General features: G+C 39.3%; 1 protein-coding gene across 1 annotated transcript in view; it reads left to right on the forward strand.

Moving 5' to 3' along the window:
- Window positions 1-19,173, forward strand: part of uvrag (UV radiation resistance associated gene) — a 101,291-nt gene that overhangs the window by 23,727 nt on the left and 58,391 nt on the right. Inside the window, exons 10-13 of the mRNA XM_030746425.1 lie at window positions 7,955-8,039; window positions 10,634-10,721; window positions 11,251-11,311; window positions 14,092-14,257. Of these exons, the coding sequence (XP_030602285.1) occupies window positions 7,955-8,039; window positions 10,634-10,721; window positions 11,251-11,311; window positions 14,092-14,257 (400 nt within the window). The remainder of the gene's footprint in view (window positions 1-7,954; window positions 8,040-10,633; window positions 10,722-11,250; window positions 11,312-14,091; window positions 14,258-19,173) is intronic.

Consider the following 19,173-nt stretch of genomic DNA (forward strand, 5'->3'; position numbering starts at 1 on the left):
AACACAAACGCATGTGCGCACACACTATGTACAGTACACAGATCATTCCTGTGGTTTATGCTGGTGCCAGGCCACTAAATCAGGAGTGTTTGTGCAGTTTGTCACTTTGTTAACCCTATAAAGCTTGCAGCTCATGGCTGTGAGGAGGCTTCCGCCTGTTTATAGGGAAATAAAAGGCAGTGTTAGAAAGCTGGGGCTGGCAAATAAGAATACATTTATAAACACTTTTCAGGTATCCATAGATATATATTTGGACCCTAATAATTGATGGACACTGTAGTTAAATATAGTTATAATTATGTTATAATATTTTAATTTCAGTATGCACAAAATCTCAGCTTTTCTTTGCCCAGCTTCCTGTTGTTTTCTATTTGATTTTGTGCATCTGCACTCTTTGAAAGCTCACGATGAGATGACCAACAGCCTTGTATACCCTTCTATATCCAAAGTGCTTCGGTATTGCAAAATAAAATCATACAGCTTAATAGCTATCAGCAGAGTAATAACAGAGGCGATTGTGACAGCTGTAATGGGACTTGTGCAGCTTTTCAAAATAAATTGACTGGAAATAACTTGGTTCCTGTTTGTTTGGTCAAAGGGCAGGACACCTCACTGAACCACCAATCTGAAGAAATGATTAGTGTGAAGTCTGCAGCCATACATACACAGTCACATAATAAAAGAGCTCTGAGAGGGCTTCAGGGAGAAGTTACCTTTGTGGCACCATTCTGAAAAATGACTGTTAATCCTCTTCCTCTTTATCTGTCAGCACCCTGTCTGCAGCCAAAAGAACTCATGGCTCTGCTACTTCACAGCTCTGTCATGGCCTTTTTCCAGACTGGACAGGTGCTTATTAAAAAAGAGAAGGAAAATTCCTTCAGCTGGTTTATAAAGGGGAAAAACAGGTATTTCAAGATAAATTGAAATGCTATATGTAAAGACTGCCAGGATGAAGTCTTGTTGCTTTTCCCAGACTCATAACTCAAAATCCAAAAGCCATATGCCGCTGAGCTCTGCTGGACTTCCAGCTTGTTGTTTAACTCCTCTAATCAGCCAGCAGACATTCATTTGCTTCATGACTGGAAAAAAGCATGCATTAATTACAGGACAGGATACTCTCGGAGACAGGTGTTTACAGTGTTTCATACAGCAGCTGATTTTGTGTCTGATTATATTTACATTGGCACTACAACGTGTTTGTTTCATGTGATCTCATCTTTCACTTTTGAAACACGTGTGATTTTGTCAGTTGCGGCCTAAATTTTATTTAGAAAATTTCCAGAGAAGCCTGTCAAAAATGTGTCCTGTTCAGTAAAATAATAAGAGAAAGTGACTGAGCTCTGAGATTTCATGTCACTGCTGTTTTAATCAGAAACAAGTGTTTCATTTGTTGAAGTTTCACACATTCCAGGGCTTATAAGATGCAGGTTTCCCTTCGAGTTTTATTGACAGTTTTACAGTGAGTGTAAGCATGTTGCTATGAAATATATCCCCCGTGGGCACCCCAGATGGGCTGGTAAGCTCCATTCTTCGTCACGCTCTTTAGGATCTCATCTGTACCTGGCCGTGTGGTCCTCTTGTCTCACACATTCACAGGGCCCATTAGCAAATAACTCTTATCAACATGTTGTTCCCAGCAAATGGGCCCCTCTCTCTCTCTCAGATCAGTAGGCTCAGAAAACCCAAACATACAGGGGGTTCTGCTGCTGTTGAACTTGTGAGCAACCAGATAAATATGAGATATGAGTGTTAAGTAACCATTAGAATTTTTCTGCAGACTTGCTAATGCCCGTTTGTTGTGCATCTCTTTTGATGTCCGGCCTGGACGGTGTTAGCGTAGTAAGCCAAGGATAGCATTAGCAATCAGTATCATCCTGACGACAGATTAACTACAACCTGTTCACTGCATGCTGATTAATGTAATGCCAGGGAAATCAGAGCAGGAGAGTTCCAGGCACACACACACACACACACGCACACACACACACACACACACACGCACACCACATCCGCTGTATGTCTTCCACACAATCCATAACAGTAGATAAAAGAGCATGGTCACTTTTGTTTCTTTTTGGTTTTTTTTTTTGTATTTATTTTTTCCTCCTTTTTTAAAAAGCTGTGAATTGAAAACGTTTGTCCTCCCTCTGAAATGAATCACTTTGGTTTTGTTGGGGTCACACTCTTGTCACAATTTCCGCCTGTCTAATTTCCCTCCTCCCACTTTGAGCAGATGACATAAATCAGGCCTGCGAGCAGCGTTTATTGTACTTGGTAACAGTAGTTATTCTCACGCTCTGTAGTATAGCCACGGCTCCTGACCAATAAATGTCAGGGGTTGGGTTTCTCCAGGTTCTGTGAAGGTGTGGTGTGTGGAGGTATTTGTCACCTCAGAGAAAAGGTCTCATATTGAAGCTATCATCATTAGATCGCTTTCAGCAGCAGCAGCTCAGCTTTGCGCGTTTACTTCAACCAGCTGGCTACCATCTTGACTCAGGGTGAAGGTTGACGAGTACTGCACTCAAACACTCTGCTTAACGGCCCAATAGCTTACTTTTTTTTAAAAAATGTTTTTGTTTTTGTTTTGACTCTCCTGATGTTCCACTCCATTTCTATGTGATGGTCAGAAATCTCCTCATATTCTCCATATTTCATTTTATCCTGGTCACTATGATATATTTCTTTTTTGAACAGTGAGCTGAAGTTCATTTTCATTGGAGTTGATGCTGTGAACTGTTCACTCATTATAGCCAAAATTTAATGTGTCTATAAGTTATTAGAAAACCAAGATTATTTACAGTATATATTTGGATTTTCATCTTTTTTTTTTTTTTAATGATTTTTGTATGAATATTTTATTGGGACATTTATATGCATAGTGTTTGCTCAGTAGCTTTAACTGCTGTATTAGTCCACTTACATCTTCTATATCATGGGTGTCATGCTCACTGGATTTCATGAGCCACAAACAGCTCAATTAGATCTTAAATGGGTAGTGCTTAACAAATGTATTAACCATCTGTAATAAAAACAAGAATTAGTTTGAATCTAAAAATGACCCCTTTGTAAGTTTAAACCAGTGACCAGTGCTGTTGCCTCTCATGTGATGAATCCTCTCACAGCTTCTGTGCATTAGGACTGATATTGAATGCTATTGAGATGCCTACAGGGATCAGAGGATGACCTGTAAATGTTCAGACCTCACCCAGTGCATGAACACAGTTCCAGGTGAGGCCAGTCTCAATAAGTCTTCCAGCTAGGCCCCTCTGTCTATTGCCAGAGGGGCCCTACTGTACTTTGACTCATGTCCAATGTCAGAAAAGCTACACTAGTTTTAAAGTTGGTCATACTTTTTTTTTTTTTTTTTTTTTTTAAACACATTCAGTCATCTTTATGCATCATAAATCCATTCTGTTTTTTTAGTGGCTTTTGTTCTGTTTAATATGGAATATGGTGCATTGAGAGACAGATGGGCAGAATGATGCATACGCACTGCAGTGTGGATTGTCTTTCCATACCGTGGAATAGATTAGAGGGATGAAAGGATGAGAAGATGGATGGACAGAACAGATAGGACAGAAGTGGGCATTACATGAAAGCAAGAGTAGAAGACCATGCAATCTGGGCTGCAATGTTTTCGTGTGATCTCTCACAACAGAGGGATGGCCTGTCTCATCTCTGTCGTGCACGATCTGCCTTTCTTGCTAATCTGATGAAGATACTTAGTACCTGTATTTTCTCCTTCACTCTCACTGCACAATGCCCTCTCACCTCATACCCTTATGATGCCAGTTGGACAATCATGGATACAAGTGGAAATATGCGATGAAAGCAGTCCTGTTATCCACCTGATCACATGTGCTTTGATAAGCTTAATTGCTCCAATCTCACGCTTGTGCCAGCTGCCCTCAGCACAGGAGGCTGCAGGCTTATTTAGAAACTGAACTTTCAAATTTCAGCAAAAAGTTTGCTTTTTCATGGTTGACTTCAACCAGTGACGTGCGGTGAGGGTCGTGACTGGTGAGGCACTGACGTCATCACATCAGATTTACAAACATATAGCTTATTCACCATTTGATTGGCAACAGTTGTTTTGTTTAACATTAACATAGTCTGAAGCAAACCTTTTAGCTCCGGTGTTGGTCTTCCTTTAATTATTATCTTCTGCTTCGATTGAAAGTCCAGTTTAGAAAATTCTTTCAGTTGAGTTATGTAATCTTCCATGTTGAACATAAGGCCAAGCAACAGGAAAAACTAACTGGCCTTGTTAACTGTTTATGGTAGCTTGCCACCGAGGAGTCGTAGAGTCCCTGGGATCACCAGCGCCCCCTACCATGAGGCACGAGAACTGCGTGCCTCACCTAGTGTCTCTTCGCAGCAGTTTCATGATCGCTCAACACAAGAATGCATTACACACACATACAGTTGTTAATGAAAAAAACAACAAAAAAAAACTGTGCATTATATACACCAGCTAAAATATAGAAATTTAGTTCATATAGTAAAAGTGTTAGAACATTTTAATAGCCACATGCAAAGGGAAAGTAATCCGGTCTCACTGCATAGCATGCCAGCACAGTTAGTAGTCATTGGCAATGACTATACTGAGCCGCACCACGGATTGCGCAATCCGTGGTGCGGCTCGCCGGGCTGGTGCCTCACCGTTTGTCTCTTAGTATTTGACCGGCAAATGCAAAAATTCAGCGATTTTGAAAAAACTAATCTAAAAATGGTGTAGTTAAATGGAAAAGAACTTTAAAATACAAATCACTGAATGAATATAACCATTTAATTTATTTTTTAATTTTATATTTCCACGATGACAGGTGAGGCCGTGCCTCACCTGCCTCCCCTGACTGCACGTCACTGACTTCAACACACATGGACATTGTGAAGGATTTTCTTTTTTTACTTGCAATAAAAGTACATTTAACAATAATGGCACTATGGGAAATATTTTAGAAATGTGCTATGTTTCTGTTAAGTTTTTTCTTTGTCATATTCAGTGCATTTGTAAAGTGCTTTCAATATAATGTACCACCGTTATGGCTAAAGGTGTGGCTAAACTCTACAAACCATGCTACATGGTGTGGTGCAGGTCTGTGTCTTCTACAATACTAAATACACAGTCCACTGACAACAAAAAGCTCCATGAAGTGTACAGTACAACTTTGCAATAATTTTTAATAGAGATCACTGCGTACTGTGCTGAGATTCATAAAACAAACAAACAAAATAAATCCTTGACTCTTTAACAGTGGTGGTTTTTAATCTAGTGTCCAGCTGCTAGGTGTGGATCTGACTGAGAAAGAATGCACAAAGGGTAGAGAGATGTTTATCAGAAGGTAGCCTGCAGCAAATCTTAAGAAATCTGCTAAATTTTAAGATCCATGGCAAACTAAAAACAGGAGTTTGTCAGCATCCACCCAATAGGTTGTATTTCGTCTTTGTAGGCAAATTCCTACACAAATGGACACACACGGTATTTACATACTGTAAATCGCACAATAGATCCAGTAAACAGTAGGGTCCCAGGCTTTGACTTGACCCTGTTGCCCTTTGGAAAGATTGCAGGTTTAATACACTTCTGCTTTGGCTTCACTTTTCAGAGCTCTAAGCTTCTTCCATCTTTATATACAGTCTGTTCTGTGGAGTTACAAGTGACTTCATGCATCCAGACACTGAACTAAACTGTGAATTCAGATACAGATATAGCTTAAACAAAATATATTTTTACTTTAATAATGAACCTAAATTCTTATTTGCGTTAGCTTATGTTTATCTCTGCAAGGAAACATGGAGCTAAAATGAAATATTTTAGCTCTATGGTCAGGGTTGTACAGAGCCTGGTAAACGTGTGCTTTTAGATAAGTCCTCTTAACATCTCCTCTTACATTTAAACAAAGCTCCTGCACACTGAGAAATTAGAAGTGATAAGAGGCTGCTGACCACAGGCAAACCTGAAGAGGAAATTCATGTGAAAGGCGAGGAGCCTTTATGGGAGGGTGCTTCACATTCAATAATCATTTTCCCATCAAAATCCCTTTTTATCTGCATGAAATGATGTGTTATTATCCACACTGCTCAAAGGCAGTGTTATAAGTACTGTACAGGATACCAGAAGAGAGACCCCCCAACAATTCTCATATAGTGAAACAGAATATAAGTTAACCTGAACATGGAGAAATGTTAGATTGAGGTCATCTACTGTATCTCACAAAAATCTGACTGATTATGTTCGTGACATGTTTTAAAAATTTTTTTTTATGTTGTCTTGCTTCATTCAATACTATTTTATTTATAGAGAGCCAAATCACTGCATCATTCACTTCAAGGTGCTTTATATTGTCAGGTGAATCACTACTGTCCTCATCTACATGCTCTATGATTGAAAACTATTTCTGTGAGAGTATAAGGTAATGTAAATGATGAAATTTGGTAGAAGTTAAAACTTTTTTTCACATTTTTAAAGGCTTGTTTTAGGGTTAAAGTTGGGCATTAGGTTGGGTTTTGGCACTTGAGAATAATGTTAGTGAATGTCCCGATGTCCTGAGGGGTATACTATAAATTAACTTAAACACAGCTGGGCTTTCTTTGCATTAGCCGGCTCAACAAAACCTGAAACCTCAGTGTGAGATAATGGGTATCACAACAGTGGTTATCAACTTTCTCAGTTAAGCTGGGTTTTCTGCTACAGGCTCTAAGCGCGCTCACATAAAAAGGGGTGTTTCACAGGTCATGTGATCTTCCACTTAAAATGATCCCGGTGAGTGCTGCCTACTCCAATCAGAGACATTATCAAATGATGATAATAAAATGGTGATTAAAACCCTATAAAGAACATAAAAAATATAACAGTGAAATGCAACAAAAGCAAAATAGCAGCAAAATGAAGTATTCACTCACCCATCCAAGTCATTGAATTCAGGTGTTCCAGTCACTTCCATGGCCACAGGTGTATAAACCAAACACCTAGGCATGCAGACTGCTTCTACAAACATTAGTGAAAGAATGGGTCGCTCTCAGGAGCTCAGTGAATTCCAGTGTGGTACCGTGATAGGATGATACCTGTGCAACAAGTCCAGCTGTGAAATTTCCTCAATACTAAATATATGGAAGTGATTGGGAATGACAGCAACTCAGACATGAAAGTGGGAGGCCACATAAAATCACAGAGTGAGGTGCATAGTGCGCTGAGGTCACCAACTTTCTGCAGAGTCAATCACTACAAACCTCCAAACTTCATGCAGCCTTCAGATTAGCTCAAGAACAGTGTGTACAGAGCTTCATGGAATGGGTTTCCATGGCCAAGCAGTTGCATCCAAGCCTTACATCACCAAGTACCGTACAATACAAAGCATTGGATGCAGTGTTGTGAGCCAGGCCTTCTCATCTTCACTAATGTGCTTCTGGAAGAATGGTCAAAAATTCCCGTAAACACTCCTAGAAACCCTATGGATTAAGAATGGGATGTCTCGCAAGTTCATATGCGTGTGAAGGCAGACGAGCGAATACTTTTGGCAATATAGAGTACATTTCTGTTGCATTTATCTGTCACCTTGTGTGATACTAGAGCTGAGAAATATCCTGTTACAACCTTTAATTAACCGTTATCTTTATGGTTTATTCACTTGCCTACTGTGTGCTTGCTAATACTGCGGTTATACCACTTCCACACTGTATCATCCTGTCCCTTTTCTGTCTGATTTTAATTTATTTCCCCAACTCTGTATTTACAGAGTCTGAAACATCCTATAATCTGCATACATGTGTCATTTGGTTTTATGTTGTGTCAAAAGGAAATGTTTTGGCCCGATCAAAGGAGGTGTTTGATCTTGCTCAGGTTGAACAGTGGATGGCAGCCAACCAAACACAAGCCCACCTGGCTGTTCAGATGTAGCAGAACAGAACAAACACACACCTGATAATTTACATTTTTCTTTCTGTCTCTCAGAGGAAGCATTTTCTGCTCAGCACGAGCGTCTGAAGGAGGAGAAAGAGTCCTTATCCAAGCTGCAGAAGGAATGCACAGCCAAGAGGTATGTCTCAAACTGCAATTAACTATCGCTGTGTTTGCTGCACAGAAAAACAATTTAAAAGCATTTACCCTGTCAGATAAATACTACCCTGCACGATGAAGCTCAGTGTGTTAGTCAGTCATATTAAATTGTGATAAGATTACACCCTCCACCTTGCACCCTGCCTCCCACTTTGCTCTTTTAAAAACAATAGGACGTTTTTGTGGCCACTGTCCATTTGTGTTCTCGACCAAGATTTTGCACAAAGCCTTTTGGCCCATGTTTGCCTTGGCTTGTGGTGAGACGTGTGTGCGCCGGGCACTGGGTATATTTTTGTTTATCTGAGAAGTACCTGGCAGTCACAGAGGGTAAGCCAGAGCCCCAGGAAGGCCAGCAGGGGCCAAGAGACCCAGCAAACAGGAAATTAACACCGACACTTGTATCTGCTTAACATCCACTCCTTGGAAATGACTGTCATTTGTTTTTCATGAAAGTGTCTCTTTTCATTTATAGCGTTTAGCGAGGGAATGTTATCCTGAGCGCACACACTTTTTCTCAGCTTTTCCACATTTCTGTTTAATATTACTCGAATCTTTAAACCAACTTGTGTCGTGACTTTGATCGTCAGCAGCAGAAAGTACATTTGCTCAAACTTTTTGCCCTACAAATCTGATGCAATTTATTTCAGTATTCTCATGATAATATTTTATACCTATATGGCACTTCCAGATTAAAATCAACATGTGATACACTTTATTGTTAAAGGTTTCAACCATCAGCCCTCTTAAGAACACTTGAAGCAAATTCACATTATCATGTGTTAGCAGTTCTACCAAAGAGGTATTTCCTCTCCAGACGGTTTCCTCCCAGAATAGGTCACGTTATCCATAATTTTATAGATAAAATGCAGTTAAGCGTTAAGAGTTTCAACAAACCAAACCAGCAAAGCTCTTGGAGGTGACCCAACTAATAAAACTAATAATAAAACGTTGATGAAGGAAGTATTCAAGGTGAAAATCTTTGCTGACATACAGTCTGTAATTTGCTGAGAACAACAATATGTAAAAATCACTCAACTCTTGAAGGGCTCGATTTAAAATCACACCAAAATCAAAGTTTAAAGTTGCTTGTGTTCCCTTATTTATTTATTTTAAAAGTATTCATTGATCCAGTGATATTTGAGTTTTGAGAATTATTTTGGACTAAGGCTAAGCTAATCAGCTGTTAATTCTTCACCAGAAAACGAATAGTTACTTAATCAAACTATGCTCTGAAATATGCTTTGATGATAATTCATCTGTATTTTTATTGAAGTGAAAATTTGAACAAAGAATTCAAAAATAAAGGAGCACTTTGGAGAGTTTTTTTTTTTTTTTTTAAAGAACTAAACTTCTTCTTTCTTCTGACAGGAAGAAGAATTAAGTGTAGACACAAAATATTTAGATTGTGGGCATATTTTATAAGAGTCTATGTGGGAAACACGATTTTATGTTTTGAATGGTTTGAATTGTAAAGTTCTATGATCAGGGTTTACCAGTTCGATAGTACAGAGCCTGGTAAACACGTGTGATTTTAGGTCCAACAATCATCTCAGCATCTCCTCTTACATTTAAACAAAGCTCCTGCACACTGAGAAATTTGAATTGATAAGAGGCTGCTGACCACAGGCAAACCTGAAGAGGAAATTCATGTGAAAGGCAAGGAGCCTTTATGGGAGGGTGCTTCACATTCAATAACCATTTTCCCCTCAAAACCCCTTTTTATATGGATGAAATGATGTGTTATTATCCACACTGCTCCATAAGTAGTGGTATTAGTACTGTACAGGGCACCCAAAGAGCAAGCGGTTTCACTCACATGTACACATAGACATTTAGAGAATATTCACACAAAGGCATCCAGTCATGTTTCATGACTTTACAAAGCTAGAAATAATAATAATAATAATTTAAATTTAAAAAATAAAAGTGAATCACATGTAGGGTTTCACGTGACTGAACAGCTTCTCTGAGTTTCTATAGTATACACACACACACACACACACACACCTTACTTCCTTACTCGGGTCAATGACCAGTTACTGGAAAACACCCATTAAGAATTCTTTTTCCTTTCACCAATTATAACTCCAGAATGGCTCCCAGTCTCCTTTAATAATGGAGCAAGCAGGACTTACTAGACAGACTCTGCATTACTAATAAGGACTGACCTGTTATGAACAGTACATCATCATTTGAAAAGCTAGAAAGCAGCGAAACTGCAATATTACACTGCATCAATAAACCCCCCCCCTCTTTTGACATGAATTCTTTTTTTTTTTTTTTTTTTTTTTTGGCCACAGCGGCTTTTCATTCACAGTAGAGGGAGACAAGAAATGGGGGAAGATAAAGGGGAAGACACGCGGGACTCAAACCCGCACCACAACGCGGCCTGCTCTAGCACTGTGCCTCCCAGGCGCCCCATGACATGAATTCTTTTATATAGACAGTAACAGTGATTCCCTTTAAGCCTTACGTTGAGACGTTTCTAGCCTGGAAGATCTTCCTGCTCATTTTCACCTCTGCCCAATTCTTCCAGCTGCACTCTTAACGGATCTCTGCTCTTTATCTCCTCAGAGAGCAGTTCCTCAAGTCCAACGCTCAGCTCACCTTCCGTTGTCGTCAGCTCCTCTCTGAGCTTTCCTACATCTACCCCATTGATGTGGTGAGTTGGGCAACTGCAAAGAATTATCTAGTTACAAAAGTAAGACTTGGGTGAAGCACAACTCCAGCATCTGTGCTTCACCCAAGCACAGATGCTGGAGAGAGCGGTATAGTATGTGCAACAATTTCCATCGCTATTCTACAGTCATGTAGACTGTAGAATAAAATATGAATATAGTTTCTCATGTTTTTTTCATTTCAAGGGGGTGGGAGGGTCATTCTCCCATCCCTCCCAATATCTGTCCATCCATCCATCCATCCATCCATCCATCCATCCATCCATCCATCCATCCATCCATCCATCCATCCATCCATCCAATATATATTCATCCCAATATCCATTCATCCATATTTGGCAAATATCTTAGCGGGAAAAAAACCACTATAAAACCACTAGATACTAACTGAATGCTTTAAGGTTAGTCCCTCTGCCAGCTGCTTGTCCCACACATGGTTTCATATTGCATGGATCTGTTTCTGCTGTCCAGTTGCTCTGTCTTTAATGTGAAACTTCTTCTTTAAATCCACAGACCAATCAGTCTGATTATGTCATCTGTGGAGTGAAGCTGCCAAACTCAGAAGACTTTCAAGGTAATTGATTATGGGCCTTGCCTGCCTATTTAAGGGTTACAGGACGATAAGTGGTAAGGCATGCTGAGCAAATGTTTTGTCTTAGATTCAGTGCTTGTGGTTAGATGCAGATGTCGTGAAGCAAAGCAATCTAACATTTTACTGTTTGAAGACTGATGATTTCATAGACAGTTATCTATGATATCATAGTTTTGGCTATTGTAGATGGCAATTTTGTAAAGAGCTATTACCGTGTTAAGGTACTATAGCTTGTACCATACTGTGCATGAATCTGATAATTACTAGTTTGTCATTTTCATACATAAAAGGCATAATGACATAATTGCACCATAAATGAGGGGAGAATAGTTACACTAGCTGCAAATGATTGATATTCCCATTCACTTGGGCTTGATCTACTCAGTTGAAATCACAATACACCCACACTCACATGTCTTGCCTTGTGCGTGACATGAAGTCATCAATGATTGAGCATCAGAAACATGCACAGTCCTTTGTAGGTAGACCTGATATGTTTTCCCCATCAGCACAGTAAAACGAGAACTAAATGAATACAAACTAAGCAGGCACTGCTGGAGTGCACAGTGAAAAAGAAGGAAGAATGCTCCACACTGATCTAGTTATGAAAAATTATAAAGGAGATGAAGAAAGAACTTGTACTGGGAATCGTTAATTTAGTGGTTTTGCCCTTAGTCCTGGTTGGACAGAGAAGCAGCTAAGTTGGTTTGCATTCTTACTGATCCCTTGTTGGTAGCTGTTGGAGGAGTTTCACTGCTACCACAGTCTAAATGGGTCTTGTCACAAGATGCTTTTCTATCTGGTTCTACCACCCCAGTGAGAAACAGCCACAAAAACCACATGGTTTGGTACAAAACACACAGTGTTGGAGTGCAGAGCATTAAAAAAGTTTGGTCAGCAAGCACTTTCAGCCACAATGCTCCTGTTATGAGCTTGGCTGGGAAGGTTAGAGTAAAGGTCACATCATACGTGTCGTGACAAATTGGATTTGCTGTCACAGCGAGGGAAACATGATGACTTCATGACCTCTCAATAGCTCAGATGAACTGAAGAGGGGGCATGATTCAATGGGTGTATAAATGCTTAGCTTTGGTTGGGAACACTTGTCTAATACAGGGAACACAACTGCCACTGTCCACTCCACATTCTCGGGCTTCCCTCCTTCACAGCTGGTGAAACCCAGCAAGCCCTCTGAGGCCATAATTCAGCTATACTACTACGAGTCTCCTCCGCTCCCTGCTGCCACTCTCCACCTGTTAACATCTTTTAAGTACACAGTAGTGATGGCCAACCGAACTGTGTCTGCAGCCACTACTTGTTCTAAAGTTAAAGTCAAAATCACAGACAGAAATCCCCTCCTTTCTTTTGTTTTCTCTCAATTTTTTTAGATGATGGATAAAAACACACACACACACACGCACGCACACACACACACACGCGCACACACACACACACGAGTGCAAGAATGAACCAGCCCTGCACTTGTCTGTGTTGATAGTGACTGCTGAGATACTTGTGTGAAACTATTGTAAGGCAGATTAAATTTAATATGAATCTACAGAAATAATACTGATTCAAAAGGAAAACAAGCTTAATATTCACTTTGATTTTTAAAACTGTTGGAGATCTCTCATCACAACCCGACCCCAGTTCTCCTCCTCAAGTCCATAACTGTCTGAATGTGTGTCAGCCAGTTTGAAAAAGCCTGCAGGGGAGGAATATTCCACATTAGAGCTCAGGGTTAAGCTTAGCTGGCATCCTAATCCTACTGACAGTCAAAGTGGAACAGGATGGCATTAAAGCCCATCTATGCTTCACGTTTAACCAAGCTTTCCCTGTCAGCTCAGCCTGACAAGGTATCTGCAGTCTCCATTAGCACCTGAAGGTGTCACTTAAAGTTGTACGTCCTTCAGTTGGCCTGATATCCCAGAGGTCAGGAAGCTGTTCTCTCTATGGGGTTTAGTCCTATGGATTACAAAGACAGGAAGGACAATGATATAATCCAGAGGTTCTATGTTAAGTTAAAAAACACACATTTTGAGCCAAGGAGCCTACCACTCTCTGTTGCCATAGTCTATTATTTCAAAGCATTAAGATAAAAACCACAGTGATTTTTAAGTCTTAGCCTCAAGCAGTGTCCTTCTGAGAATGTGAAACCACTTTGTGTTTTGTCTTGAAACAATTTCTTGTGTTTAAAGTGAGTTGGTTTGCAGTTTCTTTCCCAATCCGTCAAATGTTCACTAAGGCATCCAGTTTTCCACCCCAACAGATACTTGGACGCGAAGGGGATAGTTGTACGTGATGCTTTTGCTTCTTAAGCACATATCAGAAAGAATTTGGGAATCTCAGTGCAGCTAGTGTTTTTGTTACTATACACTGTGTCACGTACTGCAATACATTGAAATCATTTCCCCACATGAGTGCAACTGCTCTGTTTGCAGTGAATACTTGGTCACCAAGCTATCTATAGTTGGATGTTCATAAACTATAGTTTGGGGGCCATAAAATGTAGACATTGTTGGTGTAAAATGCAGTTTGTTTTTCCAGTAAATAAAATTCCAAACAAAACTGACAATTATTCTGTGCTTTGAGGTTTTAGATATAATAAAATGCTGCCATTTTGACTTAATTTCCATTGAATTAGACACTCTGGTATATTAATATAGACAACTTAAAGGTCCACTGAAACATTAACATGTCATCTCTGAACAAACCTTAAATATGTGATTAGTAGAGCATCTTTCTCACTTTGTGTCCTGCAGCAAAGGATGATGGGAGCATAGCAGTTGCCTTGGGTTACACGGCACACCTGGTCCTCATGATCTCATGCTTCCTGCAGATCCCTCTTAGGTATCCGGTGATCCACAAGGGCTCACGTTCTTCCATCAAGGACACCATCACTGACAGACTTACTGAGAAAGAGAGAGAGTAAGTAGACTCAGTACATGACACAGACACACCAAATGTTTGGAAATATCTGAAAATATTCACATCACAAACACTGGGGTCTGTCTTTCTTACTATATAAGTTATACGTACAGTATACGATACTGTGCAAAAGTCTCAAGACATTCCACATTTTTCTGAGGAATGGGTGCACTGACTTATTGTAAAATGTCCACACATACATGAAAATGCAATGTATACAAGGCAAAAAGAGGATATGCACAATTTTAACCAGGAAGTCAACATTTGGTGTGACCACCCTTATTCTCCAACACAGCCTGAACTTGCTTTGGCAATCTTTCTGGTAATTTCTTTAAGCAGTCTCCAGGAGTATTTCTCCAGGCTTCTTGAAGGACATTCCAAAGCTCTTTGGATGTCTGCTGCCTTTTGTTCTGTTCTCTTTCAAAATGATCCCACACTTCAGTAAGATGAAGGTCTGGGCTCTGGGGAGGCCGGTCCAAGACTGGTAGTGCATTGCATGCCATAAGACCTCTGTAAGACTCGCACGGTTTGTTGCCAATGATTTTCAATCCAGTTCTTATGTAATTTGGCATACCTCAGCCTTTTCTTCCCATTTCCCTTACTGAAGAATTGCTTCTTGACAGCCAGCCTTCCATCCTTCAGACCATTTCTGATCAGGCTGAAACAGTAGATGGATCAACTGAAGGCCCAGATGGATCTCTCAGGTCCTGTGTCAGGTCTTTGCTGGATTTTTTTCCCACTATTTCGTAAGGACATGACTTCCAGATACTTTTTATCTGTAGTAGATCGTTTTTTAGGCCTGCCACTTGTTTTGTACTCCACGTGTTTCCTCAAATTTCTTTTAATAAGGTTGCACTACACATCATGCTAAGATATGCCATGTTTTCAGTTAACAGCTCTTTGGGAATCACCCTGCTGATGTAAAAATACTATTTTATGGCTGTCAAACTGTGTTGTCTGTCACATTTTTGTATGTACAGTTAAAGAAATGGGAACAAATGATGTGTTTCTGCAACAGGCTGCTAGTAACAAAGTGTTTAAAGATACAATTCAAAATGAGTTCTTTGCTAAATTGGCTTTTATGTGTGGACCTAACACTGGTTCATCCTTTCAGCTAGGTGCTGTTTTTATGCTTGAATGATTCATAGGTCTATTTTAAGTGGCTTAACAAAGCAAACATTTCTCTGTAAATGGTCGAGTATAAGAACTGGCCAGAAAGTGAGTGAAAAAGCAGCCAATGTTCACACACACATGAATTATACAACAAACAACCCTCACTTTAAAGAAAGATCACACTTCACAAGCATATTAATCCACAAAAATCATCCATTGTACTCCGTTGGTGTTCAGTGTGATTTAGAGCAGGACTTGGAGTGGCATATTTAGTTTTTCAGTAAGCTAGCATTTAATCTTGTTTCTTGCAAGGGATAAAGCTAATAAATAAGAAATCTGTTACTTTTAGTTTGCTACATTTTATGTATACAGTTGTGGTTTTTTTGTGTAGCAATTTCCTAAATTGAACCCAAAGGCAGACACAAAGAGGCAGACCTGACCTTCAGTAAAATAAAAACTTGCAGAGAATATTAACATAAACAGCTGCAGTGAAACAAAGGAAATGTTATTCGCTGAAAATAAGGAAAAAGAAAAGTTTTTAGAGATAACATGCAAACCATGGGGAACAAGAGGTGGCTAGCTCAATGAACTGACTGACGGCATGCAGACCAATTATATAGAGACAGGGTAATAAGGAACAGGTGAATTCAGTCAGGCACTAACGAGGATGAGAGGCGAACAAAAAGAGGAAGTGAAAAAACAGAAAACCACATGTGAAAATAATCTTCAAAATAAAATAGGAAGTAGCTGAAAGAAGGACAATACTGTACCAAACTTGCACAGACTTGGAAAAAAGAAAACAGATTACAAGGACGGAGAAAAAGCAAAGCATTACACAGCACAGTCACAATGATATTTGTTACATTCTTTTTTTAATTCCAATTTCAGTGTGTCTTTTTAAGAAGTGGCTCAGAAATAAGCCAATCTGTTTCTTATTTACAGTTCTTTAAATAAATTGCTTCAATTTGCACGGGTAGAATCATCAGATCATCATGTGCATCCAGACTTGGAAGAGAGGTAGTATTATATTTGAGACTATGACAAAGGAAAAAAGAAGAAACACACAGTTTGTGAATTTGTTATCCTGGAGAAGAATGGATTTTGTTTTTGTTATAAGTTTATAAATTTACAGATGTAAACAATGAGATTCTCATAGTCAGATAAGTCAGATAAATAAAGTGATTTTCACTGTAAAATTCAGCCTTCAGACTTTATTACATTTGAAAAACGTTGATCCTTAAATTGCAGATCAGATTGGAAATTCTTTTTTTTTTCCTGTTGCAAACACGTTTTTTTTTTTTTTTGGCTTGTGCATCTGCACAAGTGTGTGCCTTTTGCTGTCTATACTAAGATTGCGCAAAGGATTTCTCCTCACTGCAGCTCTTTTCCCTTTGCCAGCGTTGTACAACCATTGGTTATTTGTTCTGTCTCTTTTCCTTATCTCAGTTTTAGTGTCTACAGAATTGAATTATATTTTTTAAAAAGTGGATTTACTTTCTTTTAGCTTACATTTGTTTTGGGTCAAAACATTCGGTCTTGTTCGCTTCCAAGAACTGTTCTACAAACACGTTCCAGCGTGCTTTCAGCTAACATTAGGCTCATGTTTGGCCAGCACTTCTTTACTCCAGCAGTCAAGATCAATAAAAGCCTTTAACATTAGGAACATTTCAACACTGAGAGTTTATAGGTAAAATATCACAGCATGGCAAAGTTTTGCTTTATGTCAGTGTCACCACCATTTCTGCCAGCTTCATTATACTCTATCCAAATGTATCCGAACCTAAGGAGCCACACCAAATGACTGATTTTTAAAGCTCAGAGATGTTAAAGCTGGTAACCTGCCAGCCTCATATTTAAGTTTCTTATAGACCATAAATTCAGGTGTCTAATGCAGCGTGATAGATGTTTTTACTCTTTTAATGCAGCTGATAGGCAGGTGTTCATAGCTAGGGGAGAGTAATCCAAGAATATAAGATGGGTATACAAAAAAAGTTGTCAGAAGCACAGTCCAAGATAAATGGCATGCTGACATTGAGTTGGTCTATTTTTCATATGTGCCATTTCACTCTGATTATTAATATTGCTTAAAAACTGGATGAGGTGCAGATTTTACTAGCATTAATTGACCTTGAGTTTCCACGTCTTGAGGATGTGTAAATCTTCCTTCCGATATATATGATATATCTATAAGGCTCCAGTTTATATTCTTGGATTCTGCAAAGTAGCCTTGTATGACTCACAATATACAATAATCCTTATTTATGTTATTCTGGGTCTTGGCGCAGCCCCTCAGTTCATCCTGTGTGAAACAAGTTGTTTTCATTGCTCTTTCTTTAAGGAAGCTTTCATCTGACTGGCTGCCCCTCATAAACTGAAGAAAAAGGGGGGAAAAGCTATCTGAAGTCGAGTGTCTGAGATCTCACCTTTTAAAGAAAATAATTTTACTTACTGCTGACTGGCATTGCAGCAGTCTGATGTTTGGATTGGATATCAATCAGATTCAAAAAGCTGGATTAGATATTAGTGACAGCGAGCCGGTCTGCAGCTGATCCATTCCATTGTTTATTACACCATGAAGCAGCAGCTAATGTAGCATGGAGAAATTTACCAACAAAGCAACAGCAGCTGCACCAGCAGCTTTTATCTGTATGCTTGCAGTAGTTTTTTATTTAATCACACTGTGCTCAACTGATGTAAATGATGACAGTGCTTACTTTCTTGCTTACTTTCATTGTTTGGTGTAACACTTACAGTAACTTGTCATGTTGTCATCAACTCTATTGATGTTATTTCACTTCATCTGTCACTCATTCTCCCACTCAGGCGAACTGCAAATGACAGCAGTATGAAGTAGACTTAGAAGAAAAATGTTAAAACAGTATTAATTTTTAATTTGATTCCTTTTTGTCATGTTGTCATTTATTATCTGTTCACTAATTAAAAATCCAGTAAACCGATATTCTTGGATTTTTGCATTTTATTTTATAAAGTTAGGAAATCAGTGTTTAAGTTGAGCCTGATGTAGCCTTAAACATAAAGAATGATTCCCAATCACTTCCTCGCAGTGAGGATTACAGCTCATTAATTTAGCACTGTTACTGGGTCAGTACTTCAGATCTGAAAGTACCTTTGACCAAAGTGTCTGTATGTGATCAGAAGAGGAAAATGTTGGATGAGTCAATCCCTGCTACTGATCTCATTGTTTGAAGCTTTGGCTGTGTTTAATGTGAGCATCCATTACTGTAACAGTGTATTTATACATATATAGAATTGGCCCCCCTTTAATTTGCGACAGACTGCATAGTTTGGTTTGTGTGCTGAATTTACTAAGCACAACAGTCACTGCATCTTTTACAGCCTTTGCATGGTCCGGTGCTTTTGCATATTTAGCTGTGTTTGACTGAAACGCTTTTTTTCCCCCCAGTTGAGTTTGAATTTTGCAAATGCAACACAGATTTGGTTATCATGAGCTACATGCTAGTGCATCAAGGCACAGTACAAACACACACAGACCAGACCACACAGTAGTGTCAGTAGACGGTACTTTGGCTTCTTGATTCAGACACATCCAACTGTGAAATGTGGTTCTGATTTGGAAATGATCGTTGAACAAAAACCCTCAATATGGATACTTGTTTTTTTCACGTTAACACGTGCATAGCTGTTTGGTGGAGAAATCACCGTAGTTGTCATCCTAAGTTGTTTTGTTTTGCCTGTGGTAGCAACTTGGTTTACTCAGGTGTTCGCGGAGCTCCGACTGTAAATTTCTTTGACAGTCATACCCTACGGTTGTAACCACTTTG

This window comes from Archocentrus centrarchus, chromosome 14, assembly GCF_007364275.1.
Source record: "Archocentrus centrarchus isolate MPI-CPG fArcCen1 chromosome 14, fArcCen1, whole genome shotgun sequence".
NCBI classification, from domain to species: domain Eukaryota; kingdom Metazoa; phylum Chordata; class Actinopteri; order Cichliformes; family Cichlidae; genus Archocentrus; species Archocentrus centrarchus.